The sequence below is a fragment of the Panthera pardus genome, unplaced genomic scaffold (genome assembly GCF_024362965.1).
Source record: "Panthera pardus isolate Hobbes unplaced genomic scaffold, ASM2436296v1 HiC_scaffold_20, whole genome shotgun sequence".
Lineage (NCBI taxonomy): Eukaryota > Metazoa > Chordata > Mammalia > Carnivora > Felidae > Panthera > Panthera pardus.
Genome location: NW_026526766.1, coordinates 71,794,075 through 71,813,161, shown reverse-complemented (window position 1 = coordinate 71,813,161; position 19,087 = coordinate 71,794,075). Strand labels below are relative to the sequence as shown.

General features: G+C 40.9%; 2 protein-coding genes across 6 annotated transcripts in view; one reads left to right on the top strand and one right to left on the bottom strand.

The window, feature by feature from the left end:
- SUSD1 (sushi domain containing 1) overlaps positions 1 to 11,367 on the top strand; it is a 249,583-nt gene extending 238,216 nt beyond the window's left edge. For 2 of the 5 annotated variants that reach the window (XR_008424308.1, XM_053908178.1), the window contains one exon: positions 618 to 4,156. Coding sequence is in view for 2 of the 5 variants with exons in the window: in XM_053908178.1 (XP_053764153.1) it covers positions 618 to 625 (8 nt within the window). In the remaining 3 variants the exon portion in view is untranslated. Of the gene's footprint in view, positions 1 to 124; positions 263 to 617; positions 4,157 to 11,092 lie in introns of those variants that run through there. The other 3 variants (XR_008424309.1, XR_008424310.1, XM_019454192.2) reach the window with 3 other exon arrangements.
- UGCG (UDP-glucose ceramide glucosyltransferase) overlaps positions 11,278 to 19,087 on the bottom strand; it is a 38,748-nt gene continuing 30,938 nt past the window's right edge. The window contains exons 6-9 of the mRNA XM_019454200.2: positions 16,222 to 16,400; positions 14,889 to 14,975; positions 14,209 to 14,398; positions 11,278 to 13,847 (exon numbers count right to left, since the gene is read on the bottom strand). Of these exons, the coding sequence (XP_019309745.2) occupies positions 13,677 to 13,847; positions 14,209 to 14,398; positions 14,889 to 14,975; positions 16,222 to 16,400 (627 nt within the window). The 3' untranslated portion in view covers positions 11,278 to 13,676. The remainder of the gene's footprint in view (positions 13,848 to 14,208; positions 14,399 to 14,888; positions 14,976 to 16,221; positions 16,401 to 19,087) is intronic.

Below are 19,087 nucleotides of genomic sequence, written 5' to 3'. Positions count from 1 at the left end.
TAAATAGGCTCACAGATTTGGTGCATGATTAGATAGTCGAATGTTACTTCTCTTCTTCCCGTTAAACACTGAGTAAGATGCTACTCCTTAGAAATATTTCTTATAGAATTAATTTGCTTTGCAGAAACGTGATTTTTGAGGACCTCCCAACAAAGAAAGTTCAGGGAATGTCAAATTGAAACTTGAATCCACACAGAACTGTCATATGACATCTGGACAGATTTGAGTTGATAATTTTTTCAGTCAACTCCCAGAAAAAATGGTTAGTAGTGACTTTTAATATATTAAAAGTTGTGATTGGAAAGCCATGTGAGTTCTTTGACAACAGCCAAACCAGGAATGAGACTGTTACCCGCCTCCACTCTCCCTGATCTAGACCCCCATCTGGTCAAAGCCTAGTGTCTCACCTACACTAGTGCAATGGTCTCTTCATGAGCCTTGTCGTGGCTTTCATTGGAAATTGTCTCAAGTTCCTCCTTAATAAAGCTTCCCTACTGTTGCCAGTTTAATTTTTCCCAATGTTTGCACATATGAGAGACTTACACTGAACGAGGCAGCAGCCCCCGTATTTTCATGGCATGCTTCTCTCGCTTCAATCACATCTGTATCTTACTCAGGTCCCTAAAGCATCTGCTGCATCCGGGCCTCCAGGGCCTATTAGCTTGATGTCATCAATATAATGGGCCAGCATCATGTCCTATGGAACAAGGAGATAGTCAAGCACGGACTAAATTGTGGCACAGAGGCAGAGTTGATGTAATCCCAAGGCAAGACAGCCAAGGTGGACAGCTATGCTTGCCAGGTAAAAGCAAATTGCAGCTAATGCTTTCTCCTTATTTGAATGCATAAAAACAGTTATCGCACCCATAGTTGCACACCAGATGTTAGGAACTATGCTTTGCTCTAGTAAAGACAGCACATCCAGAACAGTAGATACAGTTTGAATCACTACCTAATTAAATCTGTAAGAATACTATATATTTCTTTGAGTTTATCTGACAACTGCAGAGATAAAACAGGTATGTTAGAAAGGGATATGAAAGAAACACTACCAAATAACCATAACCATAATCAAATCTTTTTGATTACATATGCATTTCTGAGAATCTTCCAGGAATGTATCATTGCTTCTGGCTAACTCTCATGGTAGGCAGGAGAAGGTCTAGAGTGAGGCTATCCAGTCCTGTAGCCACTGGCCACATGTGGTTACTGAGTACCTGTAGTCCGTAATAAGTTGTTCTGTAAGTGTAGCATAGGACAAAAATAAGTTTACTAATATGTTGTATGTTGATTTAGTGTTGAAATGATACTATGGTGGATATAGTGAGTTAAATTAGATATACTACCAAAATTAATTTTACCTGTTTCATTTTACCTTTTTAAAATGTGGCCACTAGAAAATTTAAAATTAAATGTGTGCTCACATTATGTTTCTATTGGACAGTACTCCTTGAAGGCTTAGTTTGCTTTTTTTACCATAATAGTCCTCATAACGGGGGTCAGGAAGCAGACTTGGAAATTATACCAATTGCTAAATTTATTTATTCCAGCTACACTCAACCACACGATAGTTTCGAGGGGCAGAAAGAGAGGGAGGGAGACAATCCCAAGCAGGCTCTACACTGTCAGCTTGGAGCCCGACATGGGGCTGGACCTCATGAACCATGAGATCATGACCTGAGCCGAAACCAAGAGTCAGACGCTTATCCGACTGAGCCAGCCAGGCACCCCTACCTAAGGTTTTAATTTAACATTCTTCAGAATTAAGTTTTGAATATTAGGTAGCAGTAGGGAAAGCCAAACTGTGAGTGGGAGACTGGAAAAGGGAAATAAAGTTAGCACTGAGAGCCCGTCATATGCAGGAACAAATTGGAGAGTGATGTCCTGGAGAAGTCAGATGAAGGTAGGAAGTTAGATGAAGTGGGGTGTCACTCTGACAGGATTTTTCTTAGGTGTCAGCCTCCCGGGAATTTGCGAGTCAGACCCTCATAAAGACAGATATAGGGTCGGTATGGGACACGAAAGGATTCCCACTGTGGAAAGTGCCAGGTTGTAAGTGGCACATTCCCATCCGACCTGCACAAATGGAAAAAAGAAAAGTTTCTAGCCACCCTGAGGTCATAAAGGTGGCGGTGATTTCCATAAATAAACAGAATTCCTCTTAAATTAGAACAAAAAATTTCCTTCTGGCCTCTGCCTTCAAGGTCATTATCACTAAAAACTCTATCTTCATGTAGCAACCAGAGAAATCTTTCTAAAACACAAACCCTTCAATGCCACCCCCCCCCCCCCCACTGCCTTCAGGATAAAGCCTACATTCTTTATCTAGGATTTCAAGGCTTAGCATGCTCCTGCCCTGTCACCCCATCCGTCTTCACCTCATGGTTCCCACCTCCATCCCTAACCCTATTCTCAACCCTATTGCTTCCCAATGACCTTGAACTTCATACAGGACCTTCTTTTTTTTTTTTTTTATGTTTGTTTATTTTTGAGAGAGAGACAGAGTGTGAGCGGGGAAGGGGCAGAGAGAGAGGGAGACACAGAATCTGAAGCAGGCTTCCGGCTCTGAGCTGTCTGCAGAGTCTGACGCAAGGCTCGAGCTCACGAACTGCGAGATCATGACCGCAACTGAAGTCGGACACTTATCTATCTGACTGAGCCACCCAGGCGCCCCAAAGTGCACAGCCTTCTAATGAAAGTGTATCCTGTAAAAAGAAAGACCATAATCACAAGGTTTCTGCTAGTCCTTTTTTTATTTCTAAGGGAGAAGTTGTTCCTTTTGTCCCACTGAACATCTTGATGGGTTTTGGATCTGAACAGGTGGGCCTGGAGCTAAGTTTGCAATCTGTAGCTAACCTGCCCCGTGCAAAGGGTAAGACGAATGTGGGTAGGAGAAAAAACAAACAAAAAGGTTGGAGAGCTGAGGCGGTAAAGAAAGGTCACCACCAGGTGGGCGAGACAGAAAGAGAGACAGCAGACAGAAAGGGGTGGGGGGTCGGGGAGAGAAAGAGCTCGAAGAGATACTACTACTACAGTGAAGAAATCCTCAGTGGAAGAACGGACAAAGGACGTTTCATGTCTAAGGAGCAATTTTGAGTTGTTTGTTGCGCACCGTGGAAATGGCACGGCAGCCCTTCCCTTGAGACTTGTAAAGCTCCGCAAAGCTTGAAGCCCTAATTTCTTTCACGTCCCTACTCCTAGGTTTTGAGAGAAATTAGAATTTTAGCCAAGGCCACTTGAAATTTCCCCTCTAAAAAGTCTTATCTGATTCAAAAATTCTCATTATTCCATGCTACACTAGCATCATCCTTTCAGACCGTGACTAACACAAGGTTCATTATTCACCACTGTTTCCTTGAATTCTTTCAACTCTCCCATGCAGAGATTTCTGATTGGGGTTGTTTTCTTGAGTACTTTCTTGACTTCGGACAGAGTACATGGTTGGTGTACCTTCTGTAGCCCTACAGGTCCAGAAATGCCTTCTTTTTGCCCTCCTATACTAATGTTTTGACTGGACATAAGCTTTTCCAGTCATAATCCACTTTGCCCCCCCTGGCCTATCCATATCATCCCTGTGCCTCCCAAGAGCCTAGGTAGTGCTGATAGTCCGATGATGGCCTCACTCTCTTTCCTTTGTCAGTAACTTGTTCTTTCAAGCTGATGAGGGTGAAATTTATCCTTGAAGCTCAGAAATTTCACCAGGACACTTCTTTGGGAGTGTGTCTTTTCTTAAGTTTTTTTTTTTAATGTTTTATTATTTATTTTTGAGGCAGAGCATGAACGGGGGAGGGTCAGAGAGAGAGGGAGACACAGAATCGGAAGCAGGCTCCAGGCTCTGAGCTGTCAGCACAGAGCCCGACGCGGGGCTCGAACTCACAGACCGTGAGATCATGACCTGAGCTGAAGTCGGACGCTCAACCGACTGAGCCACCCAGGCGCCCCGGGAGTGTGTCTTTTCAATAAACCCACCTGGGCCCCTTCAATGGAAATCATGTCTTTAGTTTTCTTCCATGTCCCCTTTCCCCCAGGACTCCTACTGTTAGTCTATTAAGTCTCCACCTGATGAGTCCTCTATGTCTTGTATCTGTGAATTTTTGCATTTAGTATGTTTTGTTTCGTTGTCTTTGGCTCTGGGTTATTGAGACACCCTCCCACCCCCAAACATGAATTTGGTTTTTACAAGTAATTGCTCCATTTACACGTTGAAAATTTAAATTTAGAGATCTTGCTTTTTAGTTCCAGAATTTCATTTTTTTATGCTCTGTCTTCTTAAAAGTTGTCATTATGTTTCCCCCCTTCCTTGTGTTTTGATTGAATTTTCCCCTCTGTTTCTCCCATTATTTATTTATTTATTTATTTATTTATTTATTTATTTATTTATTTATTTTTACCGTTTTTATTTATTTTTGAGACAGAGAGAGACAGAGCATGAACGGGGAGGGGCAGAGAGAGAGGGAGACACAGAACCCGAAGCAGGCTCCAGGCTCTGAGCCATCAGCCCAGAGCCCGGCACGGGGCTTGAACTCACAGACCGCGAGATCGTGACCTGAGCTGAAGTCGGACGCTTAACCGACTGAGCCACCCAGGCTCCCCTGTTTCTCCCATTATTCTGCCTCCACTTACCCTCATCTTCTGGCCAGCTTGGTCTCTACCACAAATTACACGTTCTCTTCATTTGCAATCTCTTTTGCCTGATAATTTGGCAAGTCAGCTGTTGGAATCCCTCAGGCAGTGTGGACTGATGGCCACTGTAATACAGGCCGGCTGTAACAGGGACAGGAAGCCCGACATTTCTGTTGAGGCTTTGGGGATTGAGACTTTGGGGTCTCTGTTCTCAGATGCAAGAGAGCTCAGTTTTCTTTCTAGCGCTACTGCTGTCTATGGAATCACACCGGTTTCCCCCAGACAAGGTCACAGCAGGACGTATGGCAGCCTGAGTGGTCCTAGCTGGGAGGGGCTGTGATCAGAAGTGAGATGGCAGCTTGTCATTTTCCCAGACTTCCCTGGCCGGACAGGTGTGGCACTGCTGGTCCAAATCAGTGGGACTCTGAAGGACAGAGGCTGCTTCCTACCTCTGCTCAGCAGCTTTGGTTCAATGTCTTTAGACACAGCCATGGTACTCCTCCATACACTTTCCCCCTTGCGCTAATCCATGCAAACAAAGTAAAAATTTAAAGTTCCAGTTACCCTGGTTATAAAGTTCAAAATTACAGGTCCTAAGAAAAAAATATTGAAAACTTTCTGTTAACTTTTCAAATATGTTTTCCTCTGCCTCGAGGTTCCTGTTACCAGACCTCTGGATTGCCGATCAACACCTACTGTTCCGTATGGTCTGCCTTGTAGATTCCTGTGTGTTGTGGCAACCACTGGTGATTACACTTCCACCCGGCCACTACTGGGTTCCCGATCAGGATTCCAGTGTGTGGCGGGAGAGGTTCTTCCCATGTTACCCAGCAATGCACAGGACACCAGCTAGGTGTCCAAGAGTTTAACTCAGTTGTGATACTATCTACCCAGAGATAGCATTAGATCCCACAGGTTAACGTTTCAGTCCTACAGGACTGTCCCCCGACCGGCCCCCTGCCCCTTCAGACACCTGTCCAGGTTGTCACCTGTGCTTCTGACCAACTGGCTATGGATTGGAGTTTCCAACCACCCCTGCCTTGGGTTCCATTAATTTGCTAGAGTGGCTCAAAGAACTCAGAGAAACATTTTACTTACCAGATTACCAATTTACTAAGGCAAATAACTCAGGAACAGCCAGATGGGAACGATGCAGAAGCCAAGGCATGAGGAAAGGCTTGGAGATCCCATGCCCTCTCCAGGCACGTGAATCTCCTCAAATCTCCATGTGTTCACCATCCTGGAAGTTCTCTGAACTCCATCCTTTGGGTTTTTATGGAGGCTTCATTACATCGGCATGATTTAAATCATTGCCCATTGGTGATTGATTCAACCTCCAGCCCCTCTCCCCTCCCTGCAGGTCAGGAGGGTGGGACTGAAAGTTCCAAACCTCCAATCCCAAGTTTGGTTCTCCTGGCAATCAACCCCAACTCCAGATGCAGTCCTAGAGTCAACTCATTAACATAACAAAAGACCTCTCTTCACATAGGAAACTATAAGGGTTTTAGGAACTCTGTGCCAGAAAGGGCGCTGAAGATGAAATGTATGTTTCTTATTAAAGGGATGCCTGGGTGGCTCAGTCAGTTGAATATCTGGTTCTTGATTTAGGCTCAGGTCATGATCTCATGCTTCATGGGATTAAGCCCCATTTTGGGCTCTGCACTTACAGTAGGGAGCCTGCTTGGGACTATTTCTCACTCTCTCTGCCCCTTCCCTGCTCGTGCTCGCTCAAAATAAATAAACATTAAAACACACACACACACACACACACAAACACACACACACACACACACACACGTATCTTACTGTAAATCACAATATTGCAACCACTTCACCTAGAGATCAAACAAATTATATCCTAGGGGCTGAGCCTCAACCCTCCTGCCCACAAGGCCACCACCTTCACTCCACTGTCAACTTGAGTAAAATGCATCCCCATGGTGATACAACTCCACTGAAATGTTTCTCACAGTGTCCTGGAAAGTGCCTGCATCAGAATCTCAGGAAAGCTTTTTTTTTTTTTACATTTTATTTTTTTTTCAATATATGAAATTTATTGTCAAATTGGTTTCCATACAACACCCAGTGCTCATCCCAAAAGGTGCCCTCCTCAATACCCATCACCCACCCTCCCCTCCCTCCCATCCCCCATCAGCCCTCAGTTTGTTCTCAGTTTTTAACAGTCTCTTATGCTTTGGCTCTCTCCCACTCTAACCTCTTTTTTTTTTTTTTCTTCCCCTCCCCCATGGGTTTCTGTTAAGTTTCTCAGGATCCACATAAGAGTGAAACCATATGGTATCTGTCTTTCTCTGTATGGCTTATTTCACTTAGCATCACACTCTCCAGTTCCATCCACGTTGCTACAAAAGGCCATATTTCATTCTTTCTCATTGCCACGTAGTATTCCATTGTGTATATAAACCACAATTTCTTTATCCATTCATCAGTTGATGGCCATTTAGGCTCTTTCCATAATTTGGCTATTGTTGAGAGTGCTGCTATAAACATTGGGGTACAAGTGCCCCTATGCATCAGTACTCTTGTATCCCTTGGGTAAATTCCTAACAGTGCTATTGCTGGGTCATAGGGTAGGTCTATTTTTAATTTTCTGAGGAACCTCCGCACTGCTTTCCAGAGCGGCTGCACCAATTTGCATTCCCACCAACAGTGCAAGAGGGTTCCCGTTTTTCCACATCCTCGCCAGCATCTATAGTCTTCAGGAAAGCTTTTAAAGGTTTAGAGTTTGGGGCCTTATGATAGGGGAGTGGGGCACTGCAGTTGGCATGTAAAATAATTCTTATCCGGGGCGCCTGGGTGGCTCAGTTGGTTAAGTGGGCTCATGAGTTCAAGCCCTGCATCAGGCTCTGTGCTGATAGCTCAGAGTCTGGAGCCTGCTGAGGATTCTGTATCTCCCTGGCTCTCTGCCCCTCCCCCGCTTGCCCTTGCTCGCTCTCTCTCAAAGAAAAAAAAAAAACATTAAAAAAATTAAAAATAAAATAATTCTTATCCTACAGCTTAGGAACCATGGAAGCTGCAAAGCCATGTGCAAGAAAATTCCCCTTCAGATGGCCAGGTCTAGAGACCTCAGCCTCCACACTCACTGCTCTCAGTGCTCAGGGTCAGAGAACACCCAGGAAATGTCTTTTAGGTACACAGAACCAGTTGTCCTTTTAAAGAATAATAGCAGGAAACATTCCAGTCAGGTAAAATTCCTTGAATGTTGCCCATGTCACGGGTGCACCTCATTGCACATAGCGTGTTGCAACGCTCGCTGTGAACACCACGTGCTCAGTCTTCAGATTTTGTGGACTATTCTTATGGGAATGCAGGCCTGTGCAGTGAGGTCTTGCAATTTTCTGCCAGGCCTTGCAGTTCAGGCCATCAGCTAACATTCTGGCCAGTATTATATGGGCTACAATAGCACTATTTATAATAGTTTAAATAAATCAGATTGATTTTTTGTCTTGAACCCTAGATAGAATATTTACTGTGAACCACCAAGGGCGGAGAGGTCAGTTGCCCTACAAAAGATCAAGCAACTCTCTCCATCAGATTGTGAACGATTCTTTTCCTCAAGCCTTGGAGGAAGAAGAGCTACTTTGTCCGACTGTGCAACTAAGCTTTCATTTTCACTTAGTGACTGGAGATCCTTATTGTAACACAAGCTTTTACCAAGAATGTGGCTTTTCATATGCGGTATTTCCTTTAATTCTCACATCGACCCTGAGAAGTAGATCACATTGGAATCCACTGAGGCGCAGAGAGTGTATACAGGAAGCATATGGTGACGCTGGAAAGTGGGCCCAACCGGTCTGGCTCCACAGTCTGCGCTCCTATGACGTGATTGGCTGTAGGCATAAGATTAGTGCTGCAGGCATGCTTATCTTTATTTGTTCGTTAATTCATTCAATAAAACGGACTTTGTGTCAGGTCCTGAGCTAGGCGCTTGGAACACAAAGTCAAGTAAGAGACTGACCCTCCCTGCCCTTGACATTTCGAATTTAATGATGAACACAAACAACTACAGGAGCAATTACAAGAACGAGTATTAAGTGCTAGGACAGAGGTGCAGGGTGAGGCTGGGGAGGCACAGACACAGGGCATATCACCAGAGAAGATAGTCATGGAAGGGTTGGCACCCTGAGCAGAGTCCCGAGAGCGGGGCAGAGGTCAGAGGAACTGGAGTTTGAGTAAGCAACAGGCACAAAGCCCAGAGCAAGGGAAGGGCAGACGTCAAGGAATGCAGGAAGTTTACAATGAGAGTTTATGTGAGTGAGTTTGGCAAAATGGTAACAAGTGGATCTGGAGGTGCTGGCGAGGATGTAACCTAAAATGGCGCACTTTTTCATGTTTTTATTTTTGAGAGAGAGAGAGAGCGCCAGCAGGGGAGGGGCAGAGTGAGAGGGAGACACAGAATCGGAAGCAGGCTCCAGGCTCTGAGCTGTCAGCACGGAGCCCGACGCAGGGCTTGAACCCACAAACTGTGAGACCATGACCTGAGCCAAGGTAGGACGCTTAACCGACTGAACCACCGAGGCACCCCATAAAACAGCCTTTCTGCCATAGTAAAGCTTGGGCTTTACCCTGAAGGTAACATCAAGCCATTAAAGCATTTCAAGAGAAGGAGTCACAGGGTCAGGGTTTCTTTGTAGAAAGAGGATATTGGTGGCCTCGGGAGGGATGGCCTTGCCAGCCAACTCTACTCTCAGATCAGAGGTCCAAGTTCAACCCGCACGGGGGCTGCAGACCGCCTGCCCTGCAGCATACGTAGCTAGCGAGAGTTGGAAGAAAATTATGAGAATGCCACATGCATCTCTATGGTGTAAATGACTAAAAGTGACTTTAGAATAGAGGTTGGAAATGTGAACTGATTATTACCAATGAAATAAACTGAAAAGGTTTTTGAAGTGCTAGGCCCATAAAGTCTTATGGATAAATTCTTTCGAACTTTCAAGGAACAGATAATTCCTGGCTAAATAATTTCTGAAGCATGGGGGTGGGGGTGGGGAGGGAAAGCCCAAATGACTGCACTCTTAGCATAACCTCACTCTAAAGCCCAGGAAACATTCCACTAAATACTAGCCAATGAAGTTCAGAAATGTATTGAAAAAAAATAGTACTCACATGCCACGTAAGCTTTATGTCAGTATATTGTTACTTCAAAGCTGAAAATGGTGTGTTCTAAGGCAGGGAAATCACATTTGCGAAGACTGATCTTTGATCGGGACACTTGTGTGGGCCATTTAGTTACACAAATGTTAATCAGTTATTTCCATGACTACCCCATCTTGCCTTGGGAAAACATGATCTTAAATGCAAAGATTTTAGCAGTGTTTTGTCTGGTAATGTAAATTGTTATTTTTATGGTTAAAAAGAAAAGAGATGTGGAATACACAATAAAAAAGCATTAAGACCCTCATTTAAATAAGACCAAGAAATGGAAGACATTCCAGCGGTTGTAAATCTTACGTGCAGAGATAATCTTGCCAGTCGTAAAAAATTCCGTATGTTTAGGGCGCCTGGGTGGCTCAGTCATGAAGCATCTGACTTCAGCTCAGGTCATCTCAGGGTTTGTGAGTTTGAGTCCCACGTCGGGTGAACTCGAGCCCTGCTTCAGGGGAGCCTGCTTCCCTCTCCCTCTCTCTCTCCGCCCCTCTCTCACTTGCACCCACTCTCTCTCTCTCAAAAACAAAATCCCTATGTTTAAACAACGAGGTACAATATTTTCATCTGTCAAATTTAGAAAGATTTTGAAAATGGCAATTCTTAGTCTGAGCAAGGATGCCACATAAAGAGCAGTCCTACGCACTCTGTCGAAGCCATTTCAGCAAACGGTATCAGAAGACTGGAAGGAAATAATACATTTACAGTGGTTTTAATTTTCCTTCATTTATTAAAAAAAAAAAAAAATGGAATAGAATTAACCAGACCATAAAATTTGCCTTTAAAAGCAGACAATTCAGTGGGTTTTTTGGGTATAGTCACAAGGTTGTGCAACCATCAATACTATTTAATGGCAAAACATTCTCATCCCTTCAAATTCCTTTTGGACTCTTCCTCTCCTGGGATGTGCTCCTCAGTTAAAAGTACTCTTCCCTCACAGGCTGGTGGTGAAATGGGCCCAGAAACGCCTCTAGGCCAGGAGGGGCCTGGCACTGGAGTGCGTGGGGGACGCCCTAGTCTAACTCCCATGTAGGTCTCCAGCAGCAGAGCCGGTTCCTTTCCTTGGTTCCGCCTTTCCCCACCACTGGAGTTGTACCATCTAAGAGGCTGAGTCAGGCTCTGAGCCTAGGCGAGTGGGTCACGGGGGCGAATGGGTCTCTTCTACAGGCGATTGTGGGCCAGCGCTTCTCAGGTCTGCCTGCACAAACAGAACAAGCAGAGCTCAGCCCTCACCCCACACTAATTAAACCAGAATCTCTGTGGGCAGGGCCCAGGCATCTGTTTTTTTTTTTTTTTTTTTTTTAAGTTCTCCAGGTGGTTATAACGTGCAACCAATGCAGAGAAGCCAAACGTCAAGCCATAAGCCTGACTTTGTAGCCCAGGTAAAAAGGAAGATTTCAAATTAACACTTGACAGAATTCTTTTAGTAATTCTGATATGAATGGTGGAATATGTTGTTTATAAAAATATAAGACAGCAAACAAGAATACGTTATTGTTAATGTTTTGATTGTATTCAAATTTTTATTTTAAACAAAAAACTTCATACAATGATTTTAAATAAAACGTGGTATATTCTAGACATTTTTTTTTAACAGTTTATTAAATTTGGACTCCTACAGTTCTGTTGTGGTGCTTTCTTCAACATTTATATTATTTCTTACCATTTTACCATCACTCCTAAACTTGCTAAACAAAGAATCACTCTGTCCTGCTTAAGTGAAGCTTCACTTCAAGGAAATACTCCACGACCACATAAAACACACACACAGAACAGTCATTGTTTCTATTTACAAAACACAAGAAGTCTGTCCAGCCATTTGGATGTGTTGTTACATTGCCCATACTGAGATCAGCAAAAAGCCAAGTAATAAGCAAGATTTCACTTCAGCAGTGCAAAGGATGGCATCAACCAAACTTCATTAAACAAACCGACAAATTACAAACATATTCAGCAAAATTCAACTTGTGTAATAGAGATTAAAAAAAAAAACAACACAGAGTGGGTCACAACTAGACTGGTTTTCACTGTGCAACTTTCCTCAGGGAACACTACTACCCATTTCACATAGAAAGGAATATGCATCAAAGCCTTTGTTCATGAAGAAAATGCCCTTCAAACAAATTCGTCATAAGGCGCCAAAAAAAAAAAAAAAAAAAATTTTTTTTTTAAATGAAGCAGTTTGGCCCAGAGAAAAGCTTATACATAATGTATATACATAGTGTATACACATTGATATATTACAATTTAAACCATGTATATTAGTCATTAGACAATTAAATGAGTTGGCTCAGTGAGGTGAAAACGTGTTCATTTTCTTTACGTAATTATTGCTGATATGCTACACACTATGCTTTGACATGGAAACTGTAGTAACAGAATTTAAAGCAGCCATATTGCCAGCATCAGCCCTGCAGCAGGCGTTCATATGGACAACATGCCATCTAATCCCGAAGAAAAAGCAAAAATTCCACTACCAAAGGTTAAAAAAAAAAAAAAAAGGCTTATGCACTATCCCTTACATTTTTGCCTATTTTTTTTTTAAACAAAAACAAGTCCAGTTCACCACAAGTTAAGCACAACCTGACAAGCAAGTTCAGCGGCATGATGGGGAGAGAAGAGTGACATACAGCATGCATTTACAACTAGCACTGATCTATTCTGTCATACAAACTGGAATACAAAAATCCAATTTAAATAAGACTAGACTAACTGTAAGAGTAAAAAAAAAAAAAAAACACACACACACAGTAGACTTAGTTTGATACTGATTAATTTTAAGAGTAAAACTCATCCTGTCCCCACTTAATACTCTACTGCAATTTATTTGATGGCTAGAATATTTACTTAAAAAAGATATTAAATACCTGTATCATGAAATTACATTCTTTTTAACAAGACATACTGTGTAAGAAAATAGCTCATGTGTGAAATGTGTCTGAAATGCATTTTTCCTCACAACTATCAAAACATCCACTCACACTAAAACAACCCCCCCCCCTCCCCCCGAAAAAAAAAGTTAAGGAAAGAAGGGACTTGGGCAGGTGAGGAGCAGGGAAGGAAAGGTCTACCAGCACAGTGATTAACAATGGTTCAAGACAGAACCAACAAGAGTTGGTCAAAAGGATGCCTTCAATACATGGCTACAATTAAAAACCAAACTCAACCACTTTTGGTTCATTGCAGTGAGACCAAAAAAAAAAAAAAATCTCTCTCACAGATTCATATAAATACTAGACTCCAGCTCTTTTATTATTATTATTTTTAAAGTTTTTCCATTTGTTTTTGCAAGGCCTAGCTACCTTATTACAATTTATATTTGCTCTGCAACAACTACAAGAGGTAGGCATAGAGCATGAAAAAGTTTCTTAGTTAGTACCTCACCGTGGACTGTTCACCACGTGACACCATTCACTTTAGATCCGTAAAGTGATTACTTTCTAGTCTTTTCTAAACCCCAAAACAAAGCTGCTGCCATCCCATAAATGTTCTAAAAGAGTGTACTCACAAATAAGAAACTTTCTCTACTGAAGGATACTGTCATAGTGTTTGCTGCAGAGCATTCATATATTTTATATATATATATATATATATATATTTATTTATTTTAAAAAATAAACAAACAACAACAAAAACCAAAGCCAGGTTCCTAGAACCAATTCTCTTGATTCTCTACTTCCACAAAACAAAGGGTACCATTTGGCCAAGACTACAGATGTGGGTTTTTTTTTTTTTTTCCACAGATGCAAGTGCCATGCAAAATAAATTAAAGAACAGATATCAAACATACATGTGATAAAACTACTGAAGGTAGATCTTTAAAAGCATTTATATAAACATAATTTATAATACTTCTCTTTTTTCCTTTATGTACAGTCACAAAGCTGTAGCTATACATCTAGAATTTCCTCCGCTGTGCCCCCACAGCGCAATCTGTAGCGACCAGTTCTCCAGCTTATAGTAGGGTCCCATAATGCCGACAAAAAAATGTATATTGTCATGGATTCACGGATGAACCAGGCTACTGCATAATCAAGTTTTGAAAAACACAGTGTGCCACCCTAGGAATTAAAAAAACAAAAATTTACTGTCGAACTATACACAGTTAAAAAATGGAATTCTTCAATTTCACTCTTTTAAAATATACTATATGAAATCAAGCCTGCTTCTTTAGATAACTGAACTGCTTAACATCATTTTTTTTGGATGCTTAATAAAAGCGATAGTATAACTATCACCTGAAAGTTGAAAATCAAGTTAAGTTTTGTGTCCACATTCCACTAAAGAAGGTAATGTTTAAACCCGATGTTAACCTTCAATGGGAAGCTGAAGAATGGGTTGGATAAATTTCAAGCTTTTCTAAATTAAACCAGTTTTAGTTCCACCAAATGACTGCCAACCTTTTCATGCCTATCCACATACCTGGACACCCCTGAGTTGAATGTAGTCAAATATAAACCATGCCAGGCAATGACACATGAAAAATACCATAATATCCCATCTGAATACATGGTGGGCTGCCCATCCAATAATTAAACTGGCAACAAAGCACTCTGAAATTGGCTCACAAATTATTGTAGCGGGAAGCATGTTAATTCGCAATTTGGTCCACCTAAAAAAAAAAAAACAAAAACAAAACCTTTTCTTTAGAACAGCCTGGTTACAAGACTAATCAATTCCCTGCCCTGATCAGCTCTTTAGCCTGTTACATAAAAGCCCTTGTCTCTTTAAAGAGTATTTAAGAATGACTTTTCTATTTTTATTTAGTACATTAAAGAAAAAAATCTATAAATTCATTTGTATGGCCTACACTCTAATGAGTAAAGATTCTAAAATTCAAAGTGTAGAAAGAAAATAGAGAACAGCACATTAAAGATAGCAAAGTCTCAACATCTCTTTACTGAATGCATTCAGGATTACACAGCAAGAAAATATATTTAGACATTAAATTTATTTTAACAAAATGCTAACCAACCTTTCTGGAACTAAACAAAAATTTGACTTTTAGATATTTTAAATATCAAGTTAGACCATGTAAAAATTACTCTCTCCCCCCTTTTTCTTTTAACCATGTATAAAAAGAAGAAAGCCAACTGATTTACCTGATCATTCTGGATTGAAATTGGGAAATTGAATAAGAGCCAGAGTTTTGCATTGCAACCTGAGTGGACATCGCAAACCTCCAACCTCTGAAAATTAAGACAATTATAAAGTGAACTGTGATGATGGACACCTGCAGGCATGACTGGTTATGCATTTACTTACTCATCACTATAAGGAGTTAAGAACTGTTGGTGTTCAGGGTGAGCCTAGTTCTCAGGATCAGCACCCTACTTAGGGTGTATCGTACTCCTGGATGTTTTAGCAAATACACAGGACTATGACAGTACCATCTAGAACTGGGAGGAGCTACAACCTCTCAGTTTACAGTTTAAAAAACTTAAAATACAGATGTTCTCAAAGTACCAAGTGGAGTGGGTTCGTATTTAATAGTTTAGTCTCGCGTCACCTAGGTGGCTCAGTCGGTTAAGCGTCTGGCTCAGGTCATGATCCCGCGGTCCGTGAGTCAGAGCCCCGCGTCGGGCTCTGTGCTGACAGCTCAGAGCCTGGAGCCTGTTTCAGATTGTGTCTCCCTCTCTCTCTGACCCTCCCCTGTTCATGCTCTGTCTCTCTCGGTCTCAAAAATAAATAAACGTTAAAAAAAATTAATAGTTTAGTCTCTGATCACTACTAACCAAAACCAAAACCAAAAAAACCCACCAAATCAAATGGCGGGCAGTGGGGGGTGGAGTGGGGTGGGGTGGGATGGGGAATATGTGTGATGTGTGTGTGGATATTCAACACACAACTATGAGCCACATGAATAGCATCATGAATTTTTAAAACATACCAATTTTTAAAATCCTATCTTTAGTAAATTATCACACGAGGCAATGAACCCCTTTAAAAGCAAACAATTTTGTGATAGAGAAAATGTTAAGCCATTCATATGAATCGTTAAGTGGCTTTTTAGCAGAGCATCAAATAATCTACTGAGAAATTCCAAAATGTGGAATCATATTCTTTAAGCTTTGTAAATCTTTAAATTTAAATCACCTGCCAGCTTATGACTGCACTAACATTTTTAAGTCTTCTAAAACACATAGAAATTTACATCCATAATAATGAAAATTTATAATCACAGAGAAGCTTCCTTTTCATTATGTCAAATCACATTAATTTAAAGAATGTAGAACAATCATTTATTCACATATTTCTTTCGTAACAATATCTATGAGTAGGAATTACTTTCTTAAAAAATATTGACCTATTCTGTACTCACTAGCAAAAACTAAAATAAAATAGCCCCTTAAGCCACGACTTTAAGAAATACAATAAACCAACAGAAGTCAGGTACTAAAAATACTATAGCCTAATGTGATTTAGTTTGCTTACCGGTCAGCTATGGCTTTGGCCATAAAGTAATCCTCAGCAATGTATTGAGCAAAAGCTATAAGCCCTCCTGCTTGATCTAACACATCCTTTCTCATTAAACAAGACATTCCTGTCACACATTTGAAGCCAGTTACGTTGGCAGAGATATAGGACCTCGGATGAGAAGTTCCAAAATATACCTGCCGAAACAAAAGCAAAAACATATGTGTGTAATTAGGATGTTATGTTAAAAGTATGGTATGTATAAACTTTTTTTTTTCCGAAAGAATATCCTTTAGGTATGACCGAGTATCTTATTATTCTTACATAAACTACCTGAATAAAAATTGTTATAAAACAGTGTTTTCATGTAGCAGGCAATCAGTAATTTCTTGTTTGGTTGACTATTCTTGTTATTACCATTACAAAGAAAAATACACTTCTAGGAGGGAAAAGTATATATCGTATTCCCAAATAAATACTGTCTTCCCTAAAGATTCATCCAAATAAAACCTAATTTGGATATAAGTCAGGTAAAAATAGGACTCAAACGCATATAAAATATTCATTAATATTATATATTTTATAATATATAATATATATTGTACTTTAAATATGTGTAACTGCACACACACACCCCTACACATAAAGGTATATGTATATGCATATATGTGTATGCGTATGCACATGTGTTTATGTGTGTACTCACACATGCATACATACACACAAATACTCAAATACTCACCTGTAGGTATATCAACCTACAGGACAATCCTGTTTCTGAATTCCTTTTTTGCACCCTTTTTCGCATAGCTGTCTGTTTCCTGCCCCCGAGTCACTGAGCTTCTTCCTGATTTGCCCAATGTTATCTTTCAATGTATCTTTCACAAACAGGGAAGATACTGAAATTGTCTTCCATTTTACTCCCCCTTTCCCTAGATATGCTTTGAAGTCATGAGCTATGCAAGTTGCTAAATTACGGGTGGAATAAAATGGTCATCATCCTAATTATTAGACAAAAATCCTTTTGTTTACATCTTAGATATGCTGCCTTTCCTAACTAGCTTGAAATAGAGAACGGTGATTTTTCCCAATGGCAGCAGTGACATACACACAGCATGGAACAAGAGAACTAGCAGGGGTGGTGACAAATAATAGGATTCTTGCTGCCTGCTCGACATCCAGACTGTAGTGACGTTGTGGTTTATGGGGCTGAACTGAACCAAACACTGAAGACCAGAAGAGCACATCTTAATTTCTTAAGCAGTTATTAAGTGAGGCTTTAGGAATGAGGTGGAAATAGGGACTCCATCAAAGGCTCCCAAGACTTCTTTACAGACTGGAACAATCCTTCTATTTCCATTCACTCTAAGTATGGCAAGGGGGCCTTTAAGGATTACATTTAACCTAAGTCACTGATTTGTGTGATCTGGGAGATGCTTACCACTGCCATTATAAATCAACTTGGATATTTGTAAAACAAAAGTATGATGTGGCACATAAGAATAAAAAGTATTTTATTTTTGAGGTGCTTGGGTGGCTTAGTCGGTTAAGTGTCCAACTTCCGATCAGGTCACAGTCTCACGGTTCCTGAGTTCGGGCCCTGGCATCGGGCTCTCTGCTGGCAGTACAGAGCCTACTTTGGATCCTCTGTCCCTCTCTCTCTGCTCCTCCTCCACTCGCACGCTCTCTCACACTCTCTCTCAAAAATAAATACTAAAAAAAAAATTTTAAGTATTTTATTTTAAAGTAACTACTCAGAGTTTCTCTTACTAAACAAAAACTCTGATATTTAAAGACTTGCAATAGGACAAATCTATTCATGGGCAGTATTAAGAGATCATGGCTCAAAGTGCCAAAGGTTAAATTCCACATACAATGTACCTTTACCCCCTAAGAAGATCTGTAGTAATCACAGGACTGCGATTCCACAAATCATACAAGTGCAGATACACTTAAAAGCAAGTTGAGTTGACATGTCTTAAAGATTGCAACCATATGTCCTTCCCTTATGACGTGAAAACATTCTTCCCTAAATGTTTAACGGCACAGGAATGGTTAAGTCAGGTCTAGGATAGGATGATAGACTATGATACAGTCAACAAAAATCACTTTTATAAAAAATTACTCATGAGGCGGCCTAGATGGCTCAGTCAGTTAAGTGTCTGACTCTTGGTTTCATCAGGTCATGATCTCATGGTTTGGTAGGTTCAAGCCCTGCGTTATCTCTGTCAGTATTTTCTACATCATACATCTCTCTCTCCCTCTCTGACTCTTCCCTGCTCATGTGCTGTCTCTGTCTCTCTCAAAATAAATAAACTTAAAAAAATTAAATGTTGCGGCACCTGGGTGGCTCCGTCGGTTAAGCAGCTCAGGTCATGATCTCGCAGTTTGTGAGTTCGAGCCCCACGTCGGGCTCTATGCTGACGGCTCAGAGCCTGAAGCCTGTTTCCGATTCTGTGTCTCCCTCTCTCTCTGCCCCTCCCCCGTTCATGCTGTCTCTCTCTGTCTCAAAAATAAATAAATGTTAAAAAAAAAAATTTTTTTTAATTAAATGTTAAAAATTATTAAGGATAGGGAGAAAAGCTGATGAAGTGACAAAAATCATATATGAATTGTTTTTAGAGTACCACCTCAACATAGGAAAAAAAATAGAAACTTCCTCTAGTTGGTAGGGTTATGGCTTGTTTTTTTGCTTCTTACATTTTCCCACAATTTATAGTTTATGTAATTCTATTATAGGGTGAAGAGAAAAAAATGGAAACCACAAAATAAGTTTGTCCAGTAATTAAAAAAAATTTTTTTTCAATGTTTATTTATTTTTGAGACAGAGAGAGACAGAGTGTGAGTAGGGAAGGGACAGAGAGAGAGGGAGACACAGAATCCA